This window comes from Babylonia areolata, chromosome 3 (assembly GCF_041734735.1).
Source record: "Babylonia areolata isolate BAREFJ2019XMU chromosome 3, ASM4173473v1, whole genome shotgun sequence".
NCBI lineage: Eukaryota > Metazoa > Mollusca > Gastropoda > Neogastropoda > Buccinidae > Babylonia > Babylonia areolata.
The window spans coordinates 59,101,679-59,114,178 of NC_134878.1; the positions used below are offsets into that span (position 1 = coordinate 59,101,679).

Genomic DNA, 12,500 nt, shown 5'->3' on the forward strand with positions numbered 1-12,500 from the left:
AGGGGAACGTGAACACTATCTAACGAGCTATAATCATGAACATAAGGACTGTATAAGATACAGAAATAAATGTTACACATCTTTGATCAGATTAAGAAACAGCAATTTCTCTATACGTAAAGGCTTTATAAAGATAAATAAGACACATTTCTAACAACGCTATCGTCAGTACAAGATAACAAATAAAGTCAGTTTAAAGAGACAAGGGTGTCGATTAATATTTGAGCTGAATATATTTCTCTCTAATATCTTTGAGTGCTTCGCAACTGAGAACAAAATGAACTTCATCTTCCTTTGATTGTTTACACATTAGATCAGAATCTCTAACTTCTTTGTCAACTCTAAAGTAATGCACAGTCAAATCAGAGATACCTAGTCTAAACTTAGTCGTCACATATTTCAAATGTCTTTCCAGATTTAAACGCAAATATGGCTTTAAATCATGCAAAACACAAAACGTTCTATACACACCAAACCTTTCACTTGTGTAAATATGTCGATTCCAATCCTGCCATCTACACTCTATTAAACGTTGCCGAAATGCATTTACAAAACCAACCTCACAACCCACTCCCTGACTCAACCATACATGTCCAAACCCATATTCAAACAAACACGCACGTTTGTAGCGGGTGGGTGGGGGTGGGTGGGTGTGTTCTCTCTCTCTAAAACGCAACACTTCCATTCTTTCCTGCAACTGAAATCTTCCCTGTACCCCTTTCCCCATGTAAACTGACGTGTTAAATGAAATCAGTTTTTGCCTTGTCCACCACGGCCACGTTCACACAGAGAGATAGAGTCCTCCAAAATTCTTCCACATCAAGGGATTCTGCTGCAGCTGTCTCGCTTTCTGTCTGTCTGTCTCTCCCTGTTTGTCTGTCGCTCTACCTGCTTCTGTTTCTGTGCACATCTGTCTGTTTGTCTCTGTCTGTCTGTCTGTCTGTCTCTCTCCCCCCCCCCCCTCTCTCTCTCTTCTCTCTCTCAAGGCTGTAAAACTACTAACATTAATTATTAAGAGTTCTCTGTCTGTCTGTCTTTCTGTCACACACACACACACACACACACACACACACACACACACACACGCACAGACACACACACACACACACACACACACACACACACACACACACACACACACATACACACGCGCGCACGCACAAGGAGTGAAGAAGAGTTTGACTTAACCAACAACAGCAACAAGAAGAAGAACAGCAACAACAGCAACAAATGCTCGTCGAAAACGACTTGCCCTTAGTTTACAAAGTGCAAGGTAAGCAGAACAGTTTCACAGTGTGTCATTTCTTTTCCTCTTCTTCTACCTACATACTGAAGGGTGCAGCGCAGGTTCTAATGATGCAACACACACACACACACACACACACACACACACACACACACACACACACACACACACACACACACACACACGATATCTGCTGTGTCGATAAAACCTGTTATGTACCACAAGCACGCACATTTATAAATCTCTCTCTCTCCCTCCCTCCCTCCCATCCACCCTCTCTCTCTTTCTCACAAACACACACATACACAAAAACACATACACACTCTCTCTCTCTCTCTCTCTCTCTCTCACACACACACACACACACACACACACACACACACACACACACACGATATCTGCTGTGTCGATAAAACCTGTTATGTATCCCTTGCACGCACATTAATGTCTCTCTCTCTCTCTCTCTCTCTCTCTCTCTCTCTCTCTCTTCTTCCTCCCTCCCTCTCTTTCTCTCTGTTTTCTCGCTAGCCACTTGTTAACGTTTATGTTGGAGGCTCAAATATACACACATATAAAACACACCACACACACACACACACACACACACACATAAACAACACACACACGCACACACACACACACACACGCACACACACACACACACACACACACACACACACACACACACACACACACACACACACACACTTTGAGGACGTCAGCAATCGCAATGAAATCAGCCATGCGACAAACCCAGCGATCACGTTTATCCGCGGAATGGAGCAAACGGCAGTGTGTGGGCAATAATGACAACAACAACAACAATATGCCAGTGATATTGATACTAGTGCTAATGATAATCAACACTTCTCAAATAGAGCGAAAAAAAGCGTTTTGCCTATGCACAAGTATGTATAAGACTCATAATACTGTAAATGACGATTTATAACAATATTGATGAAAAAAACAACAACAACAAAAAAAACAAACAAAAAAACAAAAAACAACCAACCAACAAACAAAAAAATCAATGTACACTCTAACATCTGCAACCGTGCATCATGTCACCACTATCCAACATATCTGAGTGCACACGCACATGATACGTGTACACACACACACACACACACACACACACACACACACACTTCATGGCACTGGTGAAACACGGTATAACTAGCAGTACACAAACTGTGTAAAAGATGACATGCGGAGTTGAATCTATCAGTTAAATTACCACGAGTAAAATGAACAATGTTCGTGTGCGCGTGTGCATGCGTGCGTGCGTGCGCGTGTGTGTATGTGCTTGCGTGTGTGCGTAACTCGCATATCCTTGTCGGTGAATATGTCCGAAAGTGTGCATATCTGTACGTGCGTGCGTGCGTGCGTTCGTGCGTGCGAGCGAGCTTGTGTAATTTGTGTGTATTGCTTTCCATTCTGTCTACAAAAATGCCAGTATCAATAATCTGTTTTCAAATGAAACAAAAACGCACAAAAAGAGAGAAAAAAATCATATATCACTATTATGATACATATTATTATCACTACCCCCTAGTGTGTGTGTACACGTGTGTGTGTGTGTGTGTATATATATATATATATATATATATATATATATATATATTTGTAGACTGTATATTTCCTTTTTTCCCTTTCTTTACATCTGCATGAATAATCTTGTGTTTCCACACAACTAGTTACCTTTATCTAACTGCTTTGCGCTGGCGAAGCAAGGAAAACGTTTTCTTTTATTTAGACAGCTGCTAAATAAGAACAAATTTCATAGCAGAAGGAGAATAAAAAAAAAATAAAAAAATCTTCTGAAGAAAGACAAGAAGTTTTCTTTTTCTTTTTTTTAAAGAAAAGAAATATTTTCCCCCAACCACTGACTATGCTAAAAACTCCCCCCCCCCCCCAGCCCCCCAAAATGGAATCGCAGAGTCGACAAGAAAATGGAGGGGGCTGAATCAACCCATGCACTCATGCACACACACACACACACACACACAGACACTAGCACTATAAATATCAACCAATCAGCAGCGTGCCTTCACCCAAAAAAAAACTACATGCTACAGATGTCAGCCAATCAAATTAAATGTCCGTGGGGGGGTCACTCCCTTTTTCACGTGCAGTGCATGCAGTGAGTGCAGCAATTCAGTCATGTGATCGAGCTCAAAGAAAGTGCAAAAGTGAAGAAAAAAAACAACCCAACAACAACAACACCCACTACTAACTAATCTACAGGCGGGGAAAAAAGAAGTAGTGTAAGAGTAAAGTAAGGGTGTGGGTGGCTGGGTGTAGGGGGATGGGGGAAAGGGGGGAGTTCTACATCTACCTGCAAGTCAAGATGGAGAAAACTTGGATCAAACGTTCCAAGCCAAAAAAGAAGAAAGTTTTTTTTTCTCTCTTTCTAATGCAAATAGAAAGGCTTCTACTGAGAAAATCTTAAAAATGAAGAGAAAAAAAGAAAAAGAAAAGTGTCACTACAATCAAGATTTAAAGGGTCGCATAACGAGGTGGTTTTTTTCTTTCTTTTTCTTCTTTTCTCCTACTTCTTCTTTTTGTGTGTCCAGAACTATGAAATACGTGAAGCAGTGGAAAACACGTAAACACGTCAGGTGATCGAGTGATTAATTAATTAATTAAGACATGCCAGACTGTGTGAGAGAGAGCTACGACGACCATAGGTGTATTATCACGTGGAGTGCAAAGTGTCACACACTCTTCTACAAGCTACTGTGTGTCGTGCTACGGTGCTACAGACGTGTATTATTGTGAAGGTGCAAGGCACACACTAACTACACTCGTGTGGTAGTGACGCATTCATATATATATATATATATATATATATATATATATATGAATGCATCAGCTGAGCTGCACATTCGTCAAGCATTGGTTAGACACAATCATGAATATTATTATCATTAATCATCATCATTATTACCATAGGGTTAGAAACATTCACTGTATTAGTACAGGTTCACACACACACACACTCATATATATATATATATATATATATATATATATATATATATATATATACATACATACATACACAGAAAGGTAGAACACAAGTCGTAAAATCATCATTACCGGTTTTCACCAAAGACAAACAGAACACACACACACACACACACACACAGACACACACACAGACACACACACACACACACACACACACACACAGAGCCTCTTCTACACACACCTCCCCGTCTCTTCTCATCAGTCCCCCCCCCCCCTCCCTATCCCTCTCATGCTCTCTCTGTCTCTCTCACACACATACTGACATACACAGACGTGCAAACACAGACACATACGTACACACGCAGTCTCTCCCACGCACATACACACATAGACAAAGACATACACATACACACAAAAAAACAACAACCAACAAACAACTTCCCCCCCCCACCCCCCCCCCCCCCTCCCCCGCTCCGTTTCGCAAATAATAATACTAATAACAACAACAATAATAATAGTCATAATAATAATAATGATAATCACCACCACCACCACGCTGCCAGTAACATCAACGCACAAAGAACATCGTCAGAGGCAGATTAAATATCTATCTATCTGTCTATGTGTATTAAATATATGGTGTTCATGTACACTGTACACGTGTATATATATATATATCTAAGCTATAGGCCTGGAGAGAAGCCAGAGGTCACAGTGACCTACATACATTCCAGTAGTTGTCTACCTCAGAGTCTGGCACGGTTCCTGTAGTCAGCCGATGGCACCGTGTGTATAAAACACAGAGTGAAGACTGCCGTTCGGATGGCACTGAGCCAACGTTTCAAATACCGTTCTCTTCTCTTCGTGCAGTCAGTCATTCTTTCCTTCTTTCTTTCCTTTGTTTTTCTTTCTTTTTTTTTTTTTTTCTTTTTTTTTTTTTTGTTACCGAGATACATAATCCTAAAGATCTTGGTAGACATACTTTGCGTCTGACAATGTCATTTTCTTTCTTTTTTTTTGTTGTATGTATGTATCTATTTATTCATTTTGGTTAGTTAGTTAGTTAATTAGTTAGTTATCAAACTCTGATCTGGATAGATACTTCCATAAAACTGTTTTGAAGCTTAAAAAACAACAAACAAACAAACAAACACACCCCCCCCCCCCCCACCTCTTACCATCTGTGATATTTTGCTGAAATGCTTTTTTTTTTTTTTTTTTCAAAATCCGTTTTCCAGTTGTGATATTTTGTTGAAAATCCGTTTTGCAAGTGAGACACATTGCTGCCGAAATACTTTTTTTTTCATGAAACTTTTCCAAATTCCGTTTTCCAGGTGCTTTCCATAATGTGTGTTTGATTGTTCTTGAGCAATGCGTCAGACTCAACCCCTTCATACAACCTGTTACCGCGGAATATAACCCGAATATAGAAAAAAAAGGGGTATGAAAGGAAGTTTTCCATTCGGTTATCTAGAAACTGGGATTAAAAAACAAAGAAACAAACAAAAAACAACACCGTGACAACGAAACGAAACACAGCCTATTACTCCTTCCATGATGGTGGTCCAGGTGCAGCAATTAGTGTCAGGATTTTGACAACTCTATCCAGATCAAAATTAATAACATCACAAGCAGGTAAACTGGCACATGGGATAGTTTCGGGTCGAATGAATTGGCTTCTATAAACAGCTCGGTATTTGACACACACTGACTGACTCGCACACGACGAGTGAAGGTCACCCCATGGCATTCTTCACCATGTAAACCAGCTGTTTCGTATTTTTGACCGAAAATCCCAGATTTCCCCCCACACTCAACTAGAAGAACACTTGAACAGGCCTCTGAACTGTATAGTTCTTTGTGCGTTCGTTAACGAAAAGCATAAATGTTGCATCCTTTTAAGCCAGCATATATATATACATATATTTTTTTTTTCCAGTCCTTATGCCAGTATCGCACAGTCTCTTCCATTAAAAATTGAGGAATTGGGGCGCTAATTTTTGCTGAGCCATTCATTTGCTTGTGGGCTTACTGTAAATTTGCAAACTCGGTGAATGATTCTCTTTATTGAACCTTTTCAGTTACCGGTTGTTTTTTTTAAATTGTGTGTGTGTGTGTGTGTGTGTGTGTGTGTGAGAGTTTTATGATTGGCTCAGAGACCAAGTAACCTATCACCTCATTTAGCGTTCTAAGTAGGTCACTTACGCGTCGACTGACAAAGCTTGATGACCTATTTTATAAGTTCACGTACCGAACCGCCGTGTCAATGAGAAGTATACATACTATCAAACAAAGCAACAAGCTGTTGTTTTTTTTCAATTAAGGAATTGTTGTAATACCAGTTAGCAAGGTAATATAGTGACCAAAAACGTGACTACATTTTTGCGAAAAAGATTAAAAAAAATTTTTTTTTTAATGCTGTACAAAAAGGTTACCTTTTGTGTGATCTTTCTTCACTGTTTAAGTGTTTATTGTATATGAGTACTTTAGTTTAGTTGTAACGTTTCACGCTCTGTGTGTGTGTGTGTGTGTGTGTGTGTGTGTGTGTGTGTGTGAGTGTGCGTGCATGCGTGCGTGCGTTCATACAGGGAGGAAAGAAGGGTTGCAAGACGTGCTATTTTTATCTTTATTCATGCACATTCTGTCCATCAGTGCTAACTGTCTGTCTGTCTGTCTGTCTTTCAGCTGTCTGTCTACTGTTCCATGCTATGCATCATGCATGGCACACAAAATAATAATAATAATAATAATAATAAAACCAAACAAAACAAACAGGGGTGCACGTGCGAATGCAGGGACCATTCTTCTGCGGCGATCCTTGACCTTGACCTCTACTTGTTCCCTTCGATCATCGATTCCCCCCCCCCCCCCCCCCCCCCCGTCCCCACCCTCAACCCCATCCACCTGCTCTACACAGACTCGGAAACGTTTCCATTATGATCGTGTTAACTAAAATTTCACTGTTCTGAAAGTGTTCTTTCAATATGATTGTGTACACTATGATGTGATTGTATTTCTTTCAAAGCCAACCGAAAACGAAGAACACCTGGTATATATTTTCTATATGGAAGCTGCGAAGAGTCAGTTTATATATATATATATGTACAACACCACAACAGAATTTCCTTTTTCTCAACAATAATAATTATGTTTGAAGTGTGATTAATTGACATTATTTTCCTCCACATCTGCAATTTAGCATCAACTGCATATCGCGAATTTCAACTGCCTTATACAACGCGTTTCTTTCATTCTATTACATGTTAAAAGTATTTACTTACTTGCTTATTTTGTTTGATAAATATATTTCACGTTCACGTTTTACACAGAACTATATGGCAGGCTTTTAAGGTCTTTTCAGGTATCCACCTCCATGTTTTTTGTTGTAATTTTTTTTTTTTTTCGTTTTGTTTTTGACGCAGATATGGAGAAGGGTAAATAGTTTAGATCAGTCCGCACGTTTTAACACCACCTGAGTTGAAACTGAAACTGAAACTGAAACAGAAACTCCGAATCGGAAAAAAAAAAAAATCCTGTTTTCCTCGACAACCATTTCATTTTCTTTTCTTCTTGTTTATGTTTCCGTCTCTTTCATCCAGTAGCTACAACAGGTCGCGTAACTACATCATGAACTGACTATGAAAAGGGTGCAACTTTTATGTTCTTTGTCTATGAAGAAATGTTCGGATATTCACATCTACACACACACACACACACACACACACACACACACAGAAACAAAATCATCACAACCTCCCACAATTGAATAGCATTAACCCCCTCCCCCCACCCCCACCTTTTTCAACGAAATCAATATAATGCACGGTGATGCATTTAATACCCAACCACCTACTCAACCACACGTATTTAATAAAAAAAAAAAAAAAACAAAACCCAAACAGATATAATAAAACATTTGACAAACCATGCTGTCATAACAGTCATACCAATCAATCCACAGCATGCTCCTCCTCCTCCCCCCCCCTCCTCCTCTCTCCCAAACTCCTCCTCCTCCCTACCCCCTATCCATACCCATACCTAAAATGATCTCCCACTTTGGTGTTTACCTGCTCCCAACGTGACACACACATACACACACACAAACACAAGCGCGCGCGCACACACACACACACACACACGTATACACGTACACACACACACACACGTATACACGTACAAACACACACACACACACACACACAGACATACACACGCACGCACGAACATGAACACACATACATACACGCACGTACATTTAAATAGCGGAAAGACTTCACACACACACACACACACACACACACACACACACACATCATCCTCCGCACCCCCTCCCCCCCCCTTCACACACACATCCCCTTCCCACCGTAAAGAACCCCCCTTCCAGCAACCACACACATATATAAACACCCCCACCCACCCACCCCAACCACAAAAACCTCCTACCCCCATCACCACACCAACCAAATCCCAACCCCTCCCCCCATTGCCCTTACACCCCCCCATCCCTCCCCACAAACCATTGCCCCTACACCCCCCCCCCCAACCGCCCCCTCCCTTCCCCCCAAAAAACCCCACCCCCAACAAAGACTCACCCTGGCCGCCATGGAGGTGGTGGGCTTCTCCAGCAGGTCCCACAGCTTCTGTCGGTACTTGGAGCAGCGCCCGTTGCCGAAGTCGTCCTCGTCCCGCTGCCGAATGCTCTCGGCCTCCTTCCGGATCTCCTCGTACACGTGCTCCTTCTTCTGGTGGTACTTGTGCTGGCAGCACGACTCCAGGTACAGCTCGTCGATGCCCCAGTACTCGAGGTCCTCGCTGAAGGACAGCACGCACATCTCCTCCACCAGGTGCAGCTTCCCCGTGCGGTAGAAGTTGAGGATGGAGGCGAAGGAGCGCGGGTGGCGGTCGAAGAAGTACTCGTTGTCGGCCAGGGAGTAGTCGTCGCACAGCTCCATCAGCAATTCGTGGGAGCAACAGTCGCGAAGCTTACCCAAGCGGGTGTGCGGCATGCGCTCCAGGGTCCGCCACAGCACCTCGTGCTTGACGCCGCCCACGTTAAGGATCACGCGCTTGCGCCCGTGCCGGGAGCGCTCGATAGTGTAAGAGTCCGGGGGGACCCACCTCCCTCCTCCTCCTCCTTCCCCTTCTCCTCCATTGTAATCCCTAGGGTAGTAGCCGTCGCGGTGGAGGAAAGGGCGACCGGCCAGGCGAAGAGCTCCCGCTCCTCCTCCTCCTCCTCCTTCACCTCCCCCTTCACCATCCCCGTCCAGATCGTCCGTGTCGCTGTGCTCCCCGGCCATGGCGACGGGCAGCAGGTCCTGGCGGTGAAGGCGGATCGGGGAGCGCTGCTGGAGGTGGTGGTGGAGGGGGTGGTGGTGGTGGTGGAGAGTGGGGGACGAGTTGGGGGAGGCCGGGGGGATGGTGGCCACCAGAGGCTCGGGGGCGATCTTGACCTCCAGCTTGGGGCCGGGGTCGCCCGCCGCGCGCTGCTTCCGGAAAGACGACTGCCTCACCACCTCACCCGTGCCCGGCGCCAATAACTGTTGCTGCTGCTGTTGCTGTGGTTGTTGTTGTTGTTGTTGTAGCTGGTGGTGATGTTGTTGTTGTTGTTGTTGGTGATGATGGTTCTGCTGTGTGGCGGTGGCTGGAGCGGTGGCGGAGGCAGAAGGGGAGGAAGGGGCGAGCAGAGAGGAGGGGGAGGTGGTGGTGGAGGCAGTGGCGGCAGAAGGGGAAAGAGGGGGAGGAGGATGAGGGGGCCCGGGGAGGAGCTCCCCGCAGAAGGAAGCGGTGGAGTCTTTCTTGCGGGGCGCGTGCCCGCCCGCTGACGCCTGGCTGTGGCTGTGGTGACTGTGGGGGTGGCTGTGGTGGTGGTGGTGGTGGTGGTGGTGGTGGCCCGTCCCGTGCCCCGCGGTCCCGGTCCCGTGCCCGTGGTGCTGTCGGAAGCTGAGGGAAGATCCATGGGCACTCAGGCTGGACCCGTGGCCCTCGCTGCCGCCCTGGCTCGACCCCGAGCTGTGTGGGGGACACAGAGAGTCAAAGTCAAAGTCAAAAATGTTTTCATTGTCAGGCCTCTGGCCCATAACTTCTTTCTTCTGCGTTCACTCGTATGCACACGAGTGGGCTTTTACGTGTATGACCGTTTTTACCCCGCCATGTAGGCAGCCATACTCCGTTTTCGGGGGTGTGCATGCTGGGTATGTTCTTGTTTCCATAACCCACCGAACGCTGACATGGATTACAGGATCTTTAACGTGCGTATTTGATCTTCTGCTTGTATATACACACGAAGGGGGTTCAGGCACTAGCAGGTCTGCACATATGTTGACCTGGGAGATCGTAAAAATCTCCACCCTTTACCCACCAGGCGCCGTCACCGTGATTCGAACCCGGGACCCTCAGATTGAAAGTCCAACGCTTTAACCACTCGGCTATTGCGCCCGTCTGGCCCATAACAATATGAGTACACAGTTTTACGAAAAAAAACAAAAAAAACCAACCCAAAAAACATCATGCATTATTTGAAATATTATTGAGACATTCTTTTCTGCGGCTAAGTGCTCTCTATAAACAAAGAAATTTTTTGTTATAATATCAACGTTTTCACAGGCTAGAATCAAAGAAAGCTTGAAGAATGACTTAACTGGTATCAAATCTTCTCTCAGATCCTGATATTTGTGACACACAAAAAGTAAATGCACTTCATTTTCAATGGCATTACGACAGAAAGGACAATAGCTATCATCATTATCTAAATGGGGTCTGTATCGCAAATAACTATGTTTTATGGGGGACATACCAATTCTAAACTTATCAAGACACCTTCGTAAGTTTACATTCTTAGGGTGATGAAAGTAGACTTTGAGAGATATTGACTGATTGAAACTGGAATATATCTGAAAGAAATCATGCTTTTCAAGTGAGGTATGCCAGTCTTGCCCAAAAGAATATATGATCCTTTGTTTGAATTCTGAAAGAAACAGCACTTACATTCCCTACCCCTTGCAGCTTGAGCTTCCCAAACAATGCCAAATCCGTACTTGTATAAAACATTTCTAACACGACACGCCCATGTAAAGTAGTTTTGGGGGACACACACACACACACACACAGAGGGAGAGAGAGGGAGAGTGGTAGGTGGTTAAATATCCAGTTTCGGTTTCGATTTCTCAATGAGCGGTCGGACGAGTCCACTTCTACGCTACAACCACATCTGCTCAGCAGATGCCTGATGAGGGCCGGTTTGCACGAGGCGATATTAATTTGCAGCAGCGCAAAGTTTGCTTACAGTTTAAGAATGTTCCGAAGTATATGGAATTCACCGTGGATAATTCTTAACGATAAGCAGGCTAAGCGTTGCTAACTTCGCTCATGCAGCCCCCATGCAGAACCTAACTCACTTTAGTCAGGTCTTGAGTGTATGCACACTATTATATTCGTCTACCCTTTTTTTTCTTGTTCCCCTTGCATTGAAGGTGTATATTTCTTTCAATGAAACATCATGTTTGACATAATTTTGCACAGTTCACATAATTATGTCACTATAAGAAAATTACATCCTTGACACATTAGGCAATTGCAATGAATTTCAGTGACTGTTAACTAGCAAGGGTATTTCTATTTCTGAATACACAAAGTACAAAAAGAAATATTGTAATTAAAAAAAAACACACACCAAAAAACAGACAGTTAAACATGAAACATGCAGATGTGATGTCCCCAAGTTTCCTTTATCGTGAGTGGCACTGACTCGGCTGCAATTCAAAACTTGCTGGTTTGTCCTCGCCTTAATTAAGATGATCTTGAACACTGCTGCAAGAGTTATTTTCAGAAAAAAAAAGAGAAAAGAACAAAAAGTTTCCTTTCAACTCCATTGGTTACCCATCCATTCCAGATTTCAGAACAAAACTGGTATATCGTCACGTATCTACTATCCTTTACTATTTCACACCCCGTCTCGTTCTGTCATATCTGCTGAAGAAAAGCTTCTTCCAGTCACTGAAGCCTCTTCAAAGACTTTTGATCAAACGACCTTTTAGTTTGAACTCCCAACTTAATGGAACTCTTTTCCTCTGTATGTCTGTCATTTACCAACTCTGTGCTTGTTAGGTGGGTGTTTACTGCATGTGTGTGCATGCATGCGTGTATGTGTGACACACTCACGCAATCACACACACACACACACACACACACACACACCCCCCACTACAACAACATAGACATACTTTTCTCTCTCTCTCCCTCCCCCTCCCTCTCTCTCTCTCTCTCTCTCTCTCTCTCTCTCTCT

At 43.6% G+C, this 12,500-nt stretch overlaps 1 protein-coding gene across 1 annotated transcript in view; it reads right to left on the bottom strand.

Annotated features, from left to right (window-relative positions):
- The window catches only part of LOC143280158 (uncharacterized), a 147,510-nt gene that overhangs the window by 97,848 nt on the left and 37,162 nt on the right, over positions 1–12,500 (bottom strand). The window contains exon 2 of the mRNA XM_076584742.1: positions 8,812–10,228. Within this exon, the coding sequence (XP_076440857.1) occupies positions 8,812–10,228 (1,417 nt within the window). The remainder of the gene's footprint in view (positions 1–8,811; positions 10,229–12,500) is intronic.